The sequence below is a fragment of the Poecilia reticulata genome, chromosome 21, assembly GCF_904066995.2.
Source record: "Poecilia reticulata chromosome 21, P_reticulata-male-v2, whole genome shotgun sequence".
Lineage (NCBI taxonomy): Eukaryota > Metazoa > Chordata > Actinopteri > Cyprinodontiformes > Poeciliidae > Poecilia > Poecilia reticulata.
The window spans coordinates 2198054-2217414 of record NC_088850.1 but is presented as its reverse complement, the minus strand read 5'-3'; the positions used below and the strand labels follow the sequence as shown (position 1 = coordinate 2217414).

The following is a 19361-nucleotide window of genomic DNA, read 5'->3' as shown; positions in this document are numbered from 1 at the left end:
ATTTGCGTCGTTTTACACTCGCTAACAGGGGACCCTCCGGCCAAGAGGGGACATTTTTTAGGTCCCCTCTTGGACATGCTCTAAATCAAGTAAAAAACATGTTAAAAACCATCTGGAAAATTTTTAAAACTTTTGCCAAGAGGGGACATAAGTCGCGTGTGTGTGTTTGGGAGTGGTGATTTTTGGTGATCTCATTTTGTCATCACCAAAATCATTGATACTCATCAAATATGTTGCTCAATGTTTCATTTATTATCGTTTAAAAGCAAATCTAAGCAGCTTTTAGTTTAGATTTAAAGGATTTCAGTGTTTCAGCTGTTCTGCAGTTTTCTGGAAGTTTCAGATGCAAAATTTAACAACCAAACTAAGATCACCTTGATGTAATCATCCTAAATATGAAAATAGCTCATCTTCTCCCTGCTGGTGCTGGTTGAATATTGAGGGAAAAAAATGAATAAAAAGAACTAATTTATGTGATTTGGTCATTTTATTTGACTTAACGTAAATCTGGACAGACCTGGAAATGAAACTGGAATATAGAGTGACAAGAGGAAGCAGGCAGCCAGGATGATGATGAAGATGAAGAGGATAAACATTTATTTTTTTCTAACAGGTTTGAACTGAGTTCAGCTCTTCTTTGTGTTCCTTCTTTTCATTTTGCTGACGCTGCTAATTCTGACAATAATCGTCGATTTATTGGTCGTTCTGCATTCAGGGACCAGAAATAAACAAACTGGCAACATTCAGTGAATCTGTCCATCTGACTGAGCACAGACTCTCCTCCTCTTTGTCGTTTTTGCTCTGGCTGCAGAAACGTTCCTCCGAGTGAAGCTGCCTGAATGAATCCGAGTTACAGACTAAGCTTTATTTTTTATTCTGAGGCAGGACGCTTGACATTGTTGACTTTCTCACAGGCAATAAAGTAATGATTAATTTATTTCCTCCTGTGCTGATGGTTTTGTTAGATCGGTTAAATCACCTTTTCATTCAGCAGAGTTAGACTTTCTCGCCTCGCTCGCTGAAATTCCTGAAGCTTGTTCATTTTTTTGACTTTTTCTTTGTAAAAATAAATCACCTTGAATGTGGCTTTACCTACTCAAAGCATGCAGTTGAATTGTTACCAAAAGAGCAGAGATTCACAAACATATTCATAACGCAGCTTCACATGGAGGTGGATGAATGTTTTTGCTCATATAATGTAAAGTTTGGTTGCAAACTGTTAATTTAAAGCTTCACTGCTGTCGGTTCAAATGTTGGTGTTAGAAACATTGAGACTGAAAAACAGACAGATGTTCTATCACGAAGTTCAAATAATACTTTGTGGCTTTCACAAAGTATTATTTGAACCACTTGCGTAAAAAAAGTGTTTTATGTAACTGATTAACTTTTTCTCTACAGAATAAAGTCAAACTTTTCTGAATAAAGTGGAAACGACAGAATGTGTTACAAACCTTGGATGTTTATGTTTTCATCATTTCCTTGTGGTTTATTTGTGTTAAATTTGTCTTTCCATATTCAGTTATTTCCCTGTGTTCAGTATTGTTACTAAGGTGTTTCCGTATTAGTTATTGATCTGTTTTTTTTTATCTGTGCCGTTTACAGTCCCAGCGTCACATCGGTCGTTTCAGGACAGATTCACAGCTTCCCTCACCTTGTTGGTTAATATCTTTTTCTGTCTGCTTTCATGTGATGCATAATGTGACATAATGGAGACAAAACGAAGAGGAATCGGGTCGTAAAGCTGTTTGGACCTGAAGAGCGGTGAAGACGGAGCAGATCGCCTGTTCAGACGCTGATCAGGTGATTTATGATTCATTCAGCTCCATAAAAGCTTCTGACGTCTTTTTTCCAGGCGAGTAATGAAAACCGTGTTCAAACCAGTGAATCTTAAATCCTTCATTTGATGCACAGCCTGACTTGATCAGGTTCTCCACCCACTGATGAGCTTTTATGCTGATTTCATTCATCAGATTCACATTTTCTGCTTGGTTTTTTCTTTGGTCTAACACAGTTTCTAACAGCGGAGGAGACAATGGCGTCGGATCAGCTGGTAAAGATGCTACATAAAGGCAAATAAAACAAATCAGCTGATTCACAGCAGAGATGCAGCAGAATTATTTAAATTTAACACTTAAAGAACCAATAATATGCTTTCAGATCAGTTTTCTTATCACTTGTTGGTCTTAATCAATTTGCTTTTTTATTTTACATCATTTTCCATCTCACAGAAACACCTGTCAATCCTCTTTCTGCAAGATTTTAGTTCTATATTTATTTTTAAATCCTAAAAAGTTTTATAGAATTGTAATTTGAAGATTAGAACAAATTTTCTAAAGTATCTAAATTTATAAAATGTCCCTTTCTCCTTTTTTTTTAAAGCAAAATGGCTCTTCAGGTTGTAAAGGTTGCAGATTAATATCAGAAATGGGAAAAATATTCAAAACCTCTCATCTCTCGTTCACTTCCTCTCCATCCATCCTTCACTTCTGTTCATCTTCAGTCTCTTTATTCCATCTTCTGTCTCATTGTGTTTTATTTCTGATGCTTCTTTGCATAAATTGTGGCTGTAATCCAGTCGGCCTCCTCAGTCGGTTCGTTCTGTGATGAGCTCTGACAGCTGCTGCAGGTTGGTTCTTTGTTCTGTTTTCACTTCTTTATGCTGGTGCTGGTTATTTAATTGGGTCAAATCTCTTATTTACTGCATATGTAATGCTTATTTTATCAAAACAGTTCTCTCTTGTAAATAAGGTCATGGGCCTCAATGAGAGAAAATGCATTAAAAAAAAGGCACCACATCCACCAACATCAACAAATACTTGCAATTTTCTCTAAAAATCCTTATAATTATTTATTTTAAAAGTTCAAAACATCACATTCACCTTAATATGCATTAATACATGCAGTGTAAAATGTGCTGGCAGAAGCTAACTTCCTTTAACTGCCCATCAATTCAACATCAGTGAAATTAATGAATCTCCTGGAGGCTTTCAATATTTTTAATATCCATCCATTTTCTTTACACCTTTGTCCATTAGTGGGTCAGGAGGTGCTGGTGCCTCTCCAGCTAACGTGCCGGGCGAGAGGCGGGGTCACCTGGAAAGGTAGCCAGTCTGTCACAGGGCAAACAACCATGCACACACACACACACACACACACACACCTAGGGACAATTTGGAGAGGCCAATTAACCTAACAGTCATGTTTTTGGACTGTGGGAGGAAACCGGAGTACCTGGAGAAAACCCACCATGCACAGGGAGAACATGGAGACTCCATGCAGAAAGACTGGGGCCGGGAATCGAACCCAGAACCTTCTTGCTGCAAGGCAACAGCTCTACCAACTGCACCACTGTGCAGCCAGCATATTTTTATGCTCCAGGTATATTTTTAATATGCTACATAAAAAAACTAGGATAATTTAATGTGAATAATTTAAGTTACATTAAACATAAAAATCAGTGAACTGAACCGTGAATAGATTGGTGTCCTGTGTACTTCTAGAACATCACAGGGAGTTTGAGTGAAGTTATTATTTAGACTGTTTAATGCAGACCTTAATATAATATAACCTTAATGTAATTTAATCTATAGTTTCACCTTTTATCTGGTTGATTATTAATTATGAGTTGGTCATCAGACAAACTCACATTTTCTGAATAAAAATCTTGAAAAACTCAACAGAGCATCTGTATTTTATCAACAAAATGTCTATTTCAGATCAATCACTTTAATCTATTTCAGATTAATCTACTCCAGCTGTTCACCAGGAGGATCTTATTACACATATGAAGGTTTTTAACTCATTGATAGATTATCCTGTTGATCAAATGGATCTAAAAGAGACGATATCGGATCGCTCAGACCCCCCAGCCACCCCCCCCCCCCACCTCTGGGTCTCAATCAATACATTTGATTGGTTATTTGTGGGTATTTACGGAGCACTTCATGCTTTCTAAAATCTTTATAATTAATATTCTCTCTTGTTGAGGTGAAAAAGTTTTTATTTATGTTTTTATGTTGAACATTAAGAGGCTTTTTCTGCACAGTTTAACATAAATACATAAAATTTCCAACTACAGTACAGAAAAATTAGTTTTTAATTAGTTTTTCAGTGAACTTTATAAAAATGATATATTAATGGAAGCTTCTTGGAGTTAAACATGTGATGCTTTAATTGATTAATGTGTAAATATCTCATTACTGCGGCAATTTCGCAAAGTTGGATAATAATCAGACACTGTTATTCATTACTAAAGTCCTTTATTAATTAATTAGATTATCACATTAATTTATAACCAGTTATTCACATTAAAACTCGAGAAAAGCTCCAAAGATCACAAAACTTAATTAATCTGAAGGTTTTTTAAAATCTTGCCATGAAACATTCTGCAAATGATCTTTGATGAAAGTGAAATATTTTTAATGTATTGTCTAGAAGAAACTTTATTTACACAATTAAAATAAAATTACTCTAAATTTGTTAGACTCAAATTTAGGATCTAACAAATTTGAAATTTGGCTTAATCTGGATTTGTTGGACCAAAAACTCGGCTCATTTCCAGTCCAGTTGGAGAAAAACCAGCGGCTGCAGACTGATGGATGCTGACATCTTTAGATTAAACTAAATGCATATTTCAATTCTACACAGTAAAAATGCCAGTGTTGAATTAACACCCAAAAGTGTCCATATGTGTCCAAGTCGGCTGGTGTTAAATTCAACAATACAGAGTGTCACATTAACAGTTACAATGGTGTTAGTGTTAAAATATATTAAAAGTAACACCAGTGTAGTGTTGATCACAAAACATAATGTGGTGTTAAAAAAGTAAATAATTGACCCACAAGATGTCGATATCAATCAAATCCAGTGGAAAATATTCAAAACAATACACAGACATGGAAAGTTTAACTTTTCTTAAACCCATTTCAGTATTATAGACCAATGTTAATTTAACAAAAAATGGGTGTCAACCTTTTAACACTTTCAAAAGTGTTACTTTAACACCAGCTGACTTGGACACATATAGACACTTTTGGGTGTTAATTCAACACTGGCATTTTTACTCTATAGAGTTTAACTCATAAAAACAAACGGATCCTTATCAGATCCTGAATTTCTTTAAATTAACCTCCAGGTATGTTTTCTGCGCTGATAAAGTCTCAGACAGACGAAGCTCTGGAAAGTAGCATCCAGGTGTTGCTAATCAAATGTACTGAATGTCAGGTTGAGCATCAGGACATTTACGATCAGTTTCATTTTGCTGGCTTTAGCCAGATGAAAACGTTGTTTTTATTTTCATCCCGTATCCAATCGTTCTGCCACAGCAGGAATAATAACCAACATAACGTCATCTCTGTGAAATCTGCTGTCATGTTGGATGGAAACTGCAGGCAGAATGACTGGATTCATCTCAGACATGGTTTACGTTGCAAAGTGATGCTGCTGAGGCGTGACAGGTTCATTCAGGAGCTGGAAGATTAACTTTACTACGCAATAATTTCCTGTCTGGAGAGGTCAAAAAGGTCACAGAGCTGAGAAATGAGGTCGAATAGAGAGAGAGGAATTTGGACCCTGATCAATCACCGTCAGCAGCATTCTGGCATCAGGCCAGCTGGACATTTGACCAGTCTGTTAGTAGAACCCATAATGATCAACAGAGCTGAGGTCAGAACATTCCCAAAGCTTAACAAACCTGTTTTATTGTGTGATCAGGTTTTACTCATCTGACCCAAACTGAAGGAAAATGATCCTGTGCAGGAAACTTTTCCAAAAACGTTGATCAGCCAGAAACTTATTGATGATGATGATGATGATGATGATGATTAGATAAATCAAAACAAGGTGTTTGCATTGCCATGTGTATAACTTTGATTTATGTCTTTTGAATCCAAACTTCTGTCCCAGTTTGTGTTTTGAGAAATCATGGTATTTTACTACTAATTGCATTATTAGAAAATGCACAAATGAACGTATGAGTAGAGGGGAGAGGAATAAAATATTAAAACTTGAGATTGTTAGTGAAGAATTTGTCAGGTTTTAATTATCTGAACCCAATTTAGAAGCAGGAAGTTGGAGACTACAAGGCGTAAGGAAGGAAAACACAGGGGACGGGGCAAGAAGGCAGCAGCATCAGAGGAGACGGGGAACATGAATAACGACAGAAACCATCCAGACGTTAGTGAAGGAGAAGATGTTAAATACTGGATTACCAGAGAATGGATTAGAAACCAGGTGCAGCTGTGAGTAGAGAGCCGGAGGCAGACTGAGGGAGAGAAAGAGAAAAAACAAACCGCGGAGCAGACAGAACAGACATCTAGAAAAAAATTAAGGAAACTCAGGAAATAAATGACCACATTTCATGTAAGATATTTGTTGCTTGGGGCTCTGCAGCCATCTGCGTGTTGTGTTTGAGTGACCAGTGTGCTATATTTGTCACCAGAGAAAATCAGATTCTTTATTCTGACCAATTATTGTCTTCGCTGTTAGGAATGAAATAATCTCAGTGATTAAATGTGGATTTATGTGGTCCAGTCAGATGGAGCCGTGTTGTTTGAGGAATCCACCTGGACCAGACATTAGTTTAGAAAGGTGCAGCAGCAGCATCAGCTCCCCTCACTGTCTAAACGCCGACTGGAGGAGATCTGCTCTAAATAGATCCATCGTCTGTTTTTTACCGTTTCTGTCTTTATAATGGCTCGTCTTAATTACTGTAATCATCTTCTCTTCACCCCTCATTGATGCCATTTTCATCTCTCCATGCGGATGCTTGATTACTTTGAACAACCCCTTCATTTCACTTCATCACAGTTTTCGCCTGGGCTGTTGTTTCCTGGCCGCTTTTTAAAAGAAAATTATTTATTTAGGACATTTCTGAAACTTGTAAAGTTTTGGTGATTAACATAAACATGTTTAGAAGTAAATGATCACATTTGAGTTCTTGTCTGTTTTGTTGTTGTTGACAGCAGATGAGACGTGACTTTAACTCAGATACTGTAAAATGTGATAAGATAAAGTGTGGCGATATATTTATTTATGCTTTAGATGACGATGCTTCCTTCCCACCGACCAGAACGAACCTCCTCCAGGGTGACGGCTCATCTCTACAGCTTCTTGTTGCAGTTTCAGACCAACAGCAAATCTAATCCAACGTTCCCGTCTCCCTTTCCTCCCCTCAGGTCTCTGTGCCATGCAGGCAGCACAGCCTCAGACCCCAAACCCTCCAACACACCAAGGAAGCAAATCTGCACTTGTTTGTAGACAGACTACATTATAAACCTCACATTTTCTCATGCAGCATGAATATGAATCATGACTAAAAGATCAGGATCCCAAATAAAAGCCGGTTCCTCTGTAAGAAGCTTTAGAGCTCCACCATCCATGTCCTGTTTGTCGTTTCTCAGGTTCTGACGGTTTTAAAATCTTGCTGTGGATGAAGCTCAACTAACTAAAGCCACAGATGGCAGCTGCTTTCTGCTCAGTTGTAGAAAATGTATATGTGTCAAATTGTTTTGTAATACTCTGATGTCAGCATCACTTTCATAACCTCTCAGTTATTAGTGTTTGATACGTAAGCTTCAACAGTTCTTCTGTTCTTGACGACTTCCTGATGTTGTTCAACTGATGTAACATCCACATTAAACTTAATGTGAAGTAGAACAAACGTCAGTGTTTCATCACAGCTGGATACATTTTACTCCAACGTCACGTAGACGGGACTGAATGAGAAAATGTTAAGGGTCCTTCAGGTTTTAAATTCAGCTGAGCACAGAGGTAATGTTTTCCCTGCATGGCCGTGTTATTAACCCCTCTGATGGCAGATATATCCATCAATGCAGCCGCCAGGCTGTGACTTTAATTGTTATTCAAGCCATGTCTTTGACTGTGCAGCAACCATGACCACAGCGGACAAAGAAGTTTCTCCTTCGTGCCAAAAGTGAACAGAGCAGATCTAAAGGCCAGAGAGCAGAGGAAGTTAACGGTTTATTTTTAACCTAGTGAGGTGATGCAGATGTTTCGGGGGAACAACATTCCTGTAAAAGTCCTTTAATCTGCTTCAATTTAAATGAGTCACTTTAGATGAGAGTTTGCATGTTCTCCCTGTGCATGGTGAGTTTTCTCCAGGTACCCCGGTTTCCTCCCACAGTCCAAAAACATAACTGTCAGGTTAATTGGTCTCTCCAAATTGTCCCTAGGTGTGAGTGTGTGTGTGCATGGTTGTGTGTCTCTGTGTTGCCCTGCGACAGACTGGCGACCTGTCCAGGTGACCCCGCCCCTCACCCGGCGCGCCAGCTGGAGAGGCAGCAGCACCTCCTGACCCCACTGAGGGACAAGGGTGTAAGAAAATGGATGGATGGATGGACGGTCACTTTAGATGATATTGTTCTGGACAACAAAAGCAAAAATATTTTGGATTATTTGTATGAACTCATCTGGACTGCAGCTGTAGTTCTAGTTCTTCATGACCCGGAGTCGTCATGGAGAGGAAGCCGCTCAGTTTTGGGAACCTCAACGTTCTTATATTCGACTTTTGCAGCTGGTTTGGTTTGTTGGCATCAGAGCAGGACAATGTGTGAGGTCTTGGTTCTCAGCTTGAAGACGGTAGCTCAGTCTTCAGTTACGGACTGATGACAGGATGTAAGAAGAGGATGGACAGACGGGAGTCGGTGACTTTGTGCCAGAAACTCTTTTAGATTATTTCTGCAGTGAACTGATGCATAAGAAACGACCAGATTAAACCGAGAGGAGAGGATTTTCACTTCTCATTAATTCACAGATTTCAGAGGTTTTGCAAAGTTCAGAAATGGCAACAAATTTGAAAGTCCTGCATGTATTTCTCAGTTATAAATCAGAATCATAAATCTGCCGGCTTCTCTTCAGGCATGCCTGTGGCGGTCGGAGGGATGAGCGATCTATTCATCCTTCGATAATACGCCGAGAAACTCAGAAGCTCAAACAGCAAATCGATAAGCTGTCAGGCAACTAAGAACCAAAACGTAAAATCAAGCTGCATTGACTTTTCAGCTCCAAACGGTTTGATTTGAGACGCTTTGACTTTTACAACCTGAACTGCTGGTAATAATCGGAGTGAAAATAACTGGATTTTCACCGAATATTTTTTCTGCTTTTGATCAGAACAAAGTCTTTGGGCTTTTAGAGATAATTTCTGTTCTTTCAGCTCCACCAGCATTACTGTGTTTAAAGAAGCTGGAAGTAACAACCAGCATTTACACGGACTAAACCTTTATTCAGCAATTTCCATCAAGCAGAGACCAAACGGTGTGTGATCACTTGCCTGCACAGGAACATTTATTACAGAGCAAAGCAGAAAAACGAGAAGCATGCGAGGTACATAAAAAACACATCAAGCATTTGAAAGAAGGAAAAATATCAGAACATGGCGTTAAAAGCACAGATGATGGTGATCACTGGGCTGTGTTGGTCCAGGCAATCAGCAGGAATCTTCCCATAAGGCATTGCTGTCCTCTCTGTCTGTCACCATCTTTAAAGCCCCACAGGAAGCAGTGCATGCTGGGCCGGTAACCGCCCAACCCGCAGCAGCCAGATGGAAATAAATACTAACATCAGGACGAGCTGAAAACTCCAAACTTGACTCCTGGAAGTAAATCATCCCATTTAATTAGACACAGTTTGACTGAGTCCTCATTCCTGAAATTGTTTACTTCACAGCTCTTTAATAAAAAGTCATTCCTGTAATGCAATTAGACACTAATTACAGGCTGCAGAGGGAAAACGGGGATTGTGTTCAGCTCACCTTCGGTTAATTAATTCCAAATATTCACTTCTTGAGCCTGCGGAGGTTTTTCCTCTCAACACTAACGACGTTTGCTGGTTTTAGGGAAACCAATGTGTTCTTATCAAACTCACATATTGACCATTTTGTTCTTAAAATAATGAAATCATTTAAACCTCCAAAGTTCAGACAGCATCATCAAGATGTTCTGATAATTGTGGCACCATGAAGAGTTGTGTTTTTTTCTCTCAATAATTGAATATTGACCACCTGTTAGTAAACCATTAAAATGTAATGGTTTTTCTCTAAATCCAGCCTTTAATTGTGGAAGATAACATGAGAAGAAATAACTTTTAAACAAAATCCTCAGTTATTACTGTTAACACTTTGCACTGCTCCTTTTTGCCACAGACGCAGTAATTAAACAGCAGCCAGTCTCTGAGTCCTGGTTCCCATGGAAACTTTCTATTTCAGCTCTTCTGCAGGCTTTAGATGAGATAATCATAGAAGAAGAAGAATAACAATGTACCATTGTACGTTTGTGATGGTAGGATGAAATAAGCTTTGTTTTTTCCTGGCTTTCCTCCAAAGCGACCTCTAAAACGTTGAAGAAGAAGGAGAAGGAGAAGGAGAAGAAGAAGGCTAATTTGGTGTCTGGTGAAACATTCCTATGTTCACCTGCCCACATGTTTTAGATCCAATGAGGATCCATATTTTGTGTCGATGTCCTGGTTCACCTCAGCATCACAGATCCTCTACCTTACTCAGGAGACATGAAGTGATTCATCTTTTATCACACACCAGAAACTCTTAGTGTGATCTGAGCAAAGCAACATTCGCAGTTAAAGTCCCAGTAGAACAACAATGTACCGTTGTACGTTTGTGATGGTAGGATGAAATAAGCTTTGTTTTTTCCTGGCTTTCCTCCAAAGCGACCACTTGTTATGGCATCTAATGGTTGTTAGGGAAACGTTGAGACTCCAGTCAGAGTTGGTGATGTTTCTACCTGCCGTTCCGCCTCCTCCGTCTCCACGGTGACGAGAGGAACACAGATCGACACAAACCTTTCTGACTTGGATGGCGTGTTTATTTTGTCTTTTCCGTTTTGCTTGATGGTGCTTTTGGTTTCTCTGTCAATCAAGGAAACATAAATTTGTAGATTTGTAATTAGAAGCTCTCAGACACTCGATCGACTTTAAACAGCTACGAATAAAAATGTTTCACTCACATTTATTTTACTGGAGGAGTTTGTGATGACAGCCAGTGATGAAAAAGTGATTTCGTTAAAACAGTATGTTGTCAATCTGAGATGTTTTCCACACTCAAACTGTAATTATAGGTCTGGTTTTCACTGTGAGTGATGTTCAATTAAAGACCAAATTATTTTTACTTGAAATGCGAGTCCATTCTGAACATTAAACGAAGGGAAAGGTCTGGTAGTGATGCCTCTTCTCCTGCAGGCGCCACATACATATCCAAACTGTCTCATTGACGTCATTGCCTGAGCACCACCTGGTAGAATAGTGCCTGTTTATCTGCACAGCGCCTGCAGAGCCACATGCAGTTTAATTTTCAGTTTTGGGTTGAGCTGAACAGACAAGCTGCCTTCATACCTCCAAAGATGACAGGAGTTTGCAGATATTTCCAGGTTCAGCCACTCTACCCAACGCCTTTGGATGCCTATGAACCTCTGCATTCATAGACAGGCAGTGGTTGCATGTCTGTGAAGTTTTTACCAGACGAACCGTCTCCAAAGCTTCAGACTGGACGTGTTGGTGCCTGTTTCTACAGCCTCAGTTGTTCTGAAATGTGGGGCGTTGTAGCACATTCTCAGGATGTTTCTGCTCTTCTTTGTTTCAAAGAGGCACTTCTTGTTTTGGTTGTTTATGATGGTCATGATTTATACTGATGCTGTGAATCATCCAGCTGGTGCAACATGTGAGAAGTTTGTTTTTTTCTCTGGGATTTTTTCCCAGAGTTCCTCTCAAACATGATTATCGTCTCTCTGCAGAGGATCCTGGAAACTTCACAGAGCCACTTCCTGAGTGGTGGAGTTCCCGTTTGCTGCCGGAGCCACAATGACGGCGGAGGGCGTGGTCTTCTTGATGGATGTGAGGTGGATGTGAGAGGTGCTGTGCATGTAGCTGGGCTGGCGTTCAGGACGGGGACCTCGACCACACCGCAGCTGGCTGGGGAGGAAGAACAACAGTCGGTCAGCCAGGCGTCCAGAGCCAGAGATACGTTTCAACTCTGAAGTGAAGTTTCTGTATTGGTGTCTGAGAGTGAATGAAAGATTATTTTTAATTCCTATTTGTTGATTTTGCATGTATGATGGCAGTGGTCGGAAAGCTAATGCGCTAAAAGCAGAGCTAATTTATCAGCTAGCTCTTTTGCTAACTTTAAATAGTCCACAATTAAATTTTTCAGATTAATTCAAAACTTACTTGGCTGTAATTGTTTAGTTTACATTTTGGTTATTGACTGAAAAAGTTCTTCAACTACACATTTGTATTCGTGCTCTTATTTTGAAGGGGTAAAAACTGTTATTGATGAAGTGCAGTTTCCTGTCCTCACCTTCTCTCTCTGTTTTCGCCCCAATAACTTTATGTCAAACATGCAGAGACAAAATAAAACAACACTGTTAGAAAACAAGATAGTTTGACTGGAAATACCAAAGAAAATCAGCAATGCAGAAATGAAGACGAGAGTGTAAACATGGGTCAAATGTCAGCCATGTTGGAGGAACACGGCTCTGTTTGGGTTTTTTATTCATGGAAAAACTTGTACAATAGTTACGTAGTGATATTTTTATAAAAACAGAAAAGTTTTGAGCTGTTTACCTTAAATTCTTTCTCCAGAGGATGAAGTTAAAGGAATATTTAAAAGCCTTGAATCTTACATAAACTCTCAGGTGTAGAATCTGAACTTTGTTCTGCTTGTGTTCAGGGATCATCTTAATTTTCCGTGATGTTCTGCATCTAAAACATAACGTAGCGTCTGTCCTCAGGTCACAGTGCCCTTCAGCAGCAGTCGCACAGCAGGAAACGAAATAACAGTGAGGATGTGTGGTGTTAGCGGTAGCACTCAGAGGAAGACTGGGCCATGATTACTTCATTTCCCATGCGAGGGAGTCGATTCACTAAGAAAAATGAGGCACCGGCCTTCTGGTCCTCGCCTACGTCTGGCCCTGAATGCTTCGCATTTCACAAATATTCAGCCTTCTGAAAACTTTTGATTAGTCTGAAAATTACGATTTAAGTTGGTGTGTGCATGGAGAGCAATTCAGCCTATCGGAGACGGAGCTGAGGCAGTTTTCAGCTGCTGCTGCCAACATGTCGGGCGGATTTACGATGTGTAGGTAGAAAACCACACAGAGCTAATGCAGCATGCTTTCAGCAGCGCTGCTCTGGATGGTGACCCACCGTAACATAATTTCCCTTCTAAATCAAACGGTTGAATCAATCTGAATGCATGTGGAGCAGAACATTGATTAGAGACTTCAAATATTGATCCTGAGGGAAAAAAAAGGATGTGAAATACAATCATCAGGCGCTTTCCCATCCAATCATAGATTTAGGTCTTCGAATGGTGGAGAACCTGGAAGAAAGGCTGTTTAACGGACGGTTGTTAATAAAAGACGGCTGGACTGGATATTTCAGAAGCTGAAGATCTCCTGACATTTTCATGAACAACCTGGAATTTGTCAGAGGATGGGCAGATGGTGTTCTGATGGTGTAGGGTTTTTTGGCACACTTTGCACCCCGTAGTGCTAACTGATGACCTTTTAAACCTAACAAAGCACAGAGCAAACTTCTTTTTTAAATGTAGATAAATGTCTGGACTGGGTCGTATTTTCAGGACTGTCTGGTTTTTAACAGACATCTTTTGATGACTGGGGTTTGCACCACATCACAAAACTCAAGTCATCTCACGTCATGAGATCCAGTGATCTCCATAGCAACCAGGTCTGAGTCCAACAAAGCAGCTTTGAGGATGTGGCAGAACAGGAAATGATCAGCCTCGTCTTGAACAGGTTGGGATAGATCTATAATCATTATGAAACATGATCAATGCATTTTTTAAAATCATTCTTGGCTCAGGAGTTTTCAGTTCTTCCTGCTGTGAACTCTGTTCAGAGTGAACTGGTTCAGGACTCTGTCACTTTAAATCCAGTTGAGCTGCTGCTGACCACGCCCCCAACTTGGTGTTTACACTCGCAAATGAAAATGGCTGAAAACGGACGCACAGTTATACAACCGCACATCTTTGAAAAGCAGAAGTGTAGCCTCCTGCACAACCAACTGTCATGAGGGGTGGTTGATAGCGGTGAGGAGATGACGCTTAGGCCCAGGTTATGATGAAAAATGATGAGTTTAATGACAAAACTTAACAAGGAACAGCGGGGAAACAGCACGAGGAAAACTGGCAGCACGGAGACAGGTGACATCAATAGACAAGGACCCGACGAAGAACACAGACAACAGGGGAGACTAAATACACACGGGGCAATCACGGGAACGAGAAACACCTGGGAGACAATCAACGGGGAAAGACGCAGAGACAGGACTAACAGGGAACAGGATCACACAGAAACTCAAAAATAAACACATAGAAACACGGATCATGACAGTACCCCCTCCTCAAGGGGCGACTACCAGGCGCCCAACAAGAAAAGTCCAAAAAACAAAAAACAACCCAACAGGGTGGGCGGAGGGGCGACGGCAGGAGGGCCAGAGTCCAGAAAACAAAAACCAGATCCAAACAGGAATCCAAACAAAAAACCCTTCCGGAGGCCGTCCACGGCGACGAAGGAGGCGAACCTCTCGCGGGAGGTCCGGCGGGCGGCGACGCAGGAGGCGGAGCTTGAGCCGCGGCGGGCGGCGACGCAGGAGGCGGAGCTTGAGCCGCGGCGGGCGGCGACGCTGGAGGCGGAGCTTGAGCCGCGGTGGGCGGCGACGCTGGAGGCGGAGCTTGAGCCGCGGTGGGCGGCGACGCTGGAGGCGGAGCTTGAGCCGCGGTGGGCGGCGACGCTGGAGGCGGAGCTTGAGCCGCGGTGGGCGGCAACGCTGGAGGCGGAGCTTGAGCCGTGGTGGGCGGCAACGCAGGAGGCGGAGCTTGAGCCGCGGCGGGCGGCAACGCAGGAGGCGGAGCTTGAGCCGCGGCGGGCCGGTCGGAGCGCCGGCTGCTGCAGGTGCTGGAGACTGGGGCTCGGGCGGAGCAGAGGCCGGGGAACCGGCAGGACGGCCGGCCGGAGTCTCGGGAGGAGCACCAGGGAGCTGCGCACCGGCAGCGGACTCGGGGAGCTCTGGAGCTGGGAGCTCGGGCGGAGCGCCGGCTGCTGCGGGAGCTGGGAGCTCGGGCGGAGCAGAGGCCGGGGAACCGGCAGGACGGCCGGCTGGAGTCTCGGGAGGAGCACCGGGGAGCTGCGCACAGGCAGCGGACTCGGGGAGTTCTGGAGCTGGGAGGCCGGCAGGACGGCCGGCTGGGGACTCTGGAGGGACACTGGGGGACTCTGGAGGGACACTGGGGGACTCTGGAGGGACACTGGGGGACTCTGGAGGGACACTGGGGGACTCTGGAGGGACACTGGGGGACTCTGGAGGGACACTGGGGGACTCGGGGAGCTGCACGCCGGCAGCGGGCGCAGGAGACTCGGGGAGCTGCACGCCGGCAGCGGGCGCAGGAGACTCGGGGAGCTGCACGCCGGCAGCGGGCGCAGGAAGCTCGGGGAGCTGCACGCCGGCAGCGGGCGCAGGAAGCTCGGGGAGCTGCACGCTGGCAGCGGGCGCAGGAAGCTCGGGGAGCTGGGCTGTGGCGGCTGGAGACGGGCAGGCTGCGGTAATAGGTGGAGCTGGCTTAGGTCTCGCAGCCAGCACAGCCTTTACCGTCTTCAGCTCCAATTCTACCTCCTGGTAAAATTCCACCAAGCCCAACCGAGGAAGGAGCTGGATCCACCTGTCCAGCTGGATCGCCATACGTGTGGCGGCGTTGAGGCGGCTGAACGGTGAATATGGTTTAGTTAATTCCTCGTCGTATCTCCTGATCTCCCTCAACAGGGAACGACGGTCTGCTGGGTCCATGATGTGATGGTAGCGTTCCTCACCGTTAGTGGTCGGGTCCTTCTGTCATGAGGGGTGGTTGATAGCGGTGAGGAGATGACGCTTAGGCCCAGGTTATGATGAAAAATGATGAGTTTAATGACAAAACTTAACAACAAGGAACAGCGGGGAAACAGCACGAGGAAAACTGGCAGCACGGAGACAGGTGACATCAATAGACAAGGACCCGACGAAGAACACAGACAACAGGGGAGACTAAATACACACGGGGCAATCACGGGAACGAGACACACCTGGGAGACAATCAACGGGGAAAGACGCAGAGACAGGACTAACAGGGAACAGGATCACACAGAAACTCAAAAATAAACACATAGAAACACGGATCATGACACCAACAAGAATAGAGCAGCTGGCTTCTGGGTGGCAAATCGACAACAAAACACATGTCTTCTCCAGCAGCCATTGTACAATGCATACAGCAGTAAAACCAGCTGACCAAATGTGCTGGAGCTCAACTTGTGATGCTAGGTTACAGGCTGGGGTTGCTAGGTAACACTTCCTGTTGATTGGTGACATCGCAGTCAGAACGTTTTCCAGACACCAATTGACTTATTGGCAAAGAACTGCTGGATGTTTTTTTCTAAGTGTTTAGACTGTTTTTTAAAAGCAGAGACCCAGACAGAAGCACAGAAACGAGCAAAATGTGAGTTGTGCGTAACGTTTTCCCGCCTGAAGCCGCCGTGTGACGCCGCCATGCCTCTGACCTGTTGAAGTGCCGGCGGAAGCTCTCGCTGAGCAGGTAGAGGGCGAACGGGTTGACGCAGGAGGAGGAGAAGCTGAGGACTCTGGCCACCAGCGTGATGACGAGGTGGGCCAGCGACAGATCCATCTGGTGGTAGTGGAAGGAGCGGTACATGTAGAGCACGTGGTTGGGGAACCAGCACAAGGCGAACAGGCCCACGAAAACCAGAACGATCTTGGCCAGGCGCTTCCTCGTGTCCATCTGAAAGAGCAGATGCACACCAGATGTTTAACCACAGCTTTAACTCTCACAACCAAGGAACCACAAGGCGACATCACCATGGACTGAGACGCACCAATCAGGAAACAACAATCCTCAAATAGAGCGTTCAGAGAGTAAGAAGAAAATAAAACATAAGAAAGGCTGGAACACTTAGAAAGAAATCACTTTTCTGATGAAAGAATATAAACAACCTTCCAGGAGTCCCTGCAGGATCTGTGAACAGAACGCGGCTCTGGACGTCCGATGATGAAACTAATAAACAGAAACGGACAGTTTCAGACCCAGAGGAGTCGGGCTGACATCGCAGCCCTTTGAGACGACTCAGCATGAAAGAAGCCGCCTTCAGTCATCCAGCAGACGTCATGCCAGTCAGACGTCTGGGCATGTGGACATGCAAAACATGTCAGCCGTGTTTTCTCACTTCCCTGTGAACTTCAGGCTTCAGGAGGAACATGAGAACCCAGAGGAGCAGCTTCCTTCCTTCTGCTAGAAGTGGAGTCTGGATGCAAACATCCTTTGAAGGGATGAATTTTCATTTAAAATCCGACGTGACGTGAGCAGAACCGTGATTGGACCTGGTCTGACTGGTTGTGCTTTGGTTTAGTGTCATACCTTCAGTGGGTCACTGATCGATTTAGTTTTATTTCCTTTTGCTTTGTTTTGACCTCCTCCAATCATTTGGACATCAACAAAACTGAATATCTTATAATTATTTTGATTCACCGAACATTTCTGGTGTCATGCATCCTCCGTCTTTTCTGCAAAATCTCCAACTGAACCAAGACGATGTGATGTAAGCAAATCCACAGCCAATCAGAGCTCAGTGCTCAGATGTTGAGTCTGTCAGGTTCTCACCTGCTCGTTCTGATCCGAGGCTCTGGTGGCTCACCTGATCCAACATGATCACACAGTCATTTACACGCTGTAAGAGGATTACCGGAGCCGACTGAACAGAGGATGAGCTTTAGCTGGAGTGGATTTTTCTCATAAATACGCTGTAATTAAATACATTCAGCAGCAGCTGTTGGTTCACCTCATCGGCCCTGAACCTCACAGGAAGTTAATCATAATTTATGATGAGGAAGTGAGGATCCTCTCAGAGCTTCGGGACACTTTCTGCTGCTTTCCTCAGAGACCGGCGAGCTGGGAGCCGGGATTAGGAGAAACTTTATGTTTATCGTCTTTTACTGCTGTGTGAAAACGTAACTTCAAAGGGAAACCTTCACCATTCCAGCTTTAACTTTCACTTCACTATGTCAGGATATAATGAAATGACTTAAATCTGAACTGAAGTAAACGCTCAACAGAAATTACCAATAAATCAGAATTAGATGATCAACATCTGTTTGGTTTAATTCTTACAAGAACACAGAAAAACCTGGAAATTCACAGCCCCCGTTTTCCATTTGGCATTTTATTAGGATTTATGTGAATTAGCTACAAAACGTTAATTATTTTAAAGCACGAAATAACAAAACTCCAACATTTCTATTCAGACCCCTTTACTTTTTTACCCCTAAATAAAATCCAACTGACTTCAGAAGGTCAATAACTGAGTAAATAGAAACTCCTGCATAATCCAACCTCAAAATGCAAAAACACAAAGTCTCACCAGGTGGTTTTGGTCTGACTTCTAGTGCCAATGTCTACAAGTAGCTTCAGTAATACAGGAGCTTATTATGAGTAAATAATTCCTTAATATTGATTAGAAAAAGTACCGGTTCCACTGGCAGATTATTTCAATCAATCAGTCAATCAGATTTTATTTGTATAGCACATTTCAGCAGCAAGACATTTCAAAGTGCTTCACATAATTAAAATAAAAATAAAAACAGCAAGTGACATAGAATAAACACTGAGGAAGAGAAAGAATTTAAGAAAGCTTTAAAAAGGAAACAGTGAGAAAGAGAAATAAAAAGAAATTAAAAAGTAAGGATAAAAGCATTAAAAATAAGCAACTCTAAAGAGGTGGGTTTTAAGTTGAGATTTAAAGGCTCTCAGTGTTTCAGCTGTTTTACAGTTTTCTGGAAGTTTGTTCCAAATCTGTGGTGCATAGAAACTGAATGCTGCTTCTCCTCGTTTGGTTCTGGTTCTGGGGATGCAGAGCAGACCAGAACCAGAAGATCTGAGGGATCTAGATGGTTGGTACAGCAATAACAGATCTTTAAGGTATTGTGGTGCTAAACCGTTCAGTGATTTATAAACTAACATCAGTATTTTAAAGTCTATTCTCTGAGCTACAGGGATCCAGAGGAGGGACTTTAAAACTGGTGTTATGTCTCTATCTTCCTGGTTTTAGTCAGAACAGCAGCAGCAGCTTCTGGATCAGCTGCAGCTGTTTGATTGATGTATTAGTCAGACCTGTGAAGACGCTGTTGCAGTAATCAATGCGGCTAAAGATGAACACATGGATGAGTTTCTCTAGATCGCGCTGAGACATCAGTCCTCTAATCCTGGAGATGTTCTTCAGGTGATAGAAGGCCGTCTTTGTGACTGTCTTAATGTGGTTCTGAAGGTTCAGGTC

The 19361-nt window shown here is 42.7% G+C and overlaps 1 protein-coding gene across 3 annotated transcripts in view; it reads right to left on the bottom strand.

Annotated features, from left to right (window-relative positions):
* Window positions 1-9279: 9279 nt before the first annotated feature.
* Window positions 9280-19361, bottom strand: part of nmbr (neuromedin B receptor) — a 43677-nt gene continuing 33595 nt past the window's right edge. The window contains exons 4-7 of one of the 3 annotated variants that reach the window (XR_014085534.1): window positions 16578-16816; window positions 12326-12352; window positions 10980-11940; window positions 9280-10881 (exon numbers count right to left, since the gene is read on the bottom strand). Coding sequence is in view for 2 of the 3 variants with exons in the window: in XM_081602286.1 (XP_081458412.1) it covers window positions 11778-11940; window positions 12326-12352; window positions 16578-16816 (429 nt within the window). In the remaining variant the exon portion in view is untranslated. Of the gene's footprint in view, window positions 11941-12325; window positions 12353-16577; window positions 16817-19361 lie in introns of all 3 variants that reach the window. The other 2 variants (XM_081602286.1, XM_008397144.3) reach the window with 2 other exon arrangements.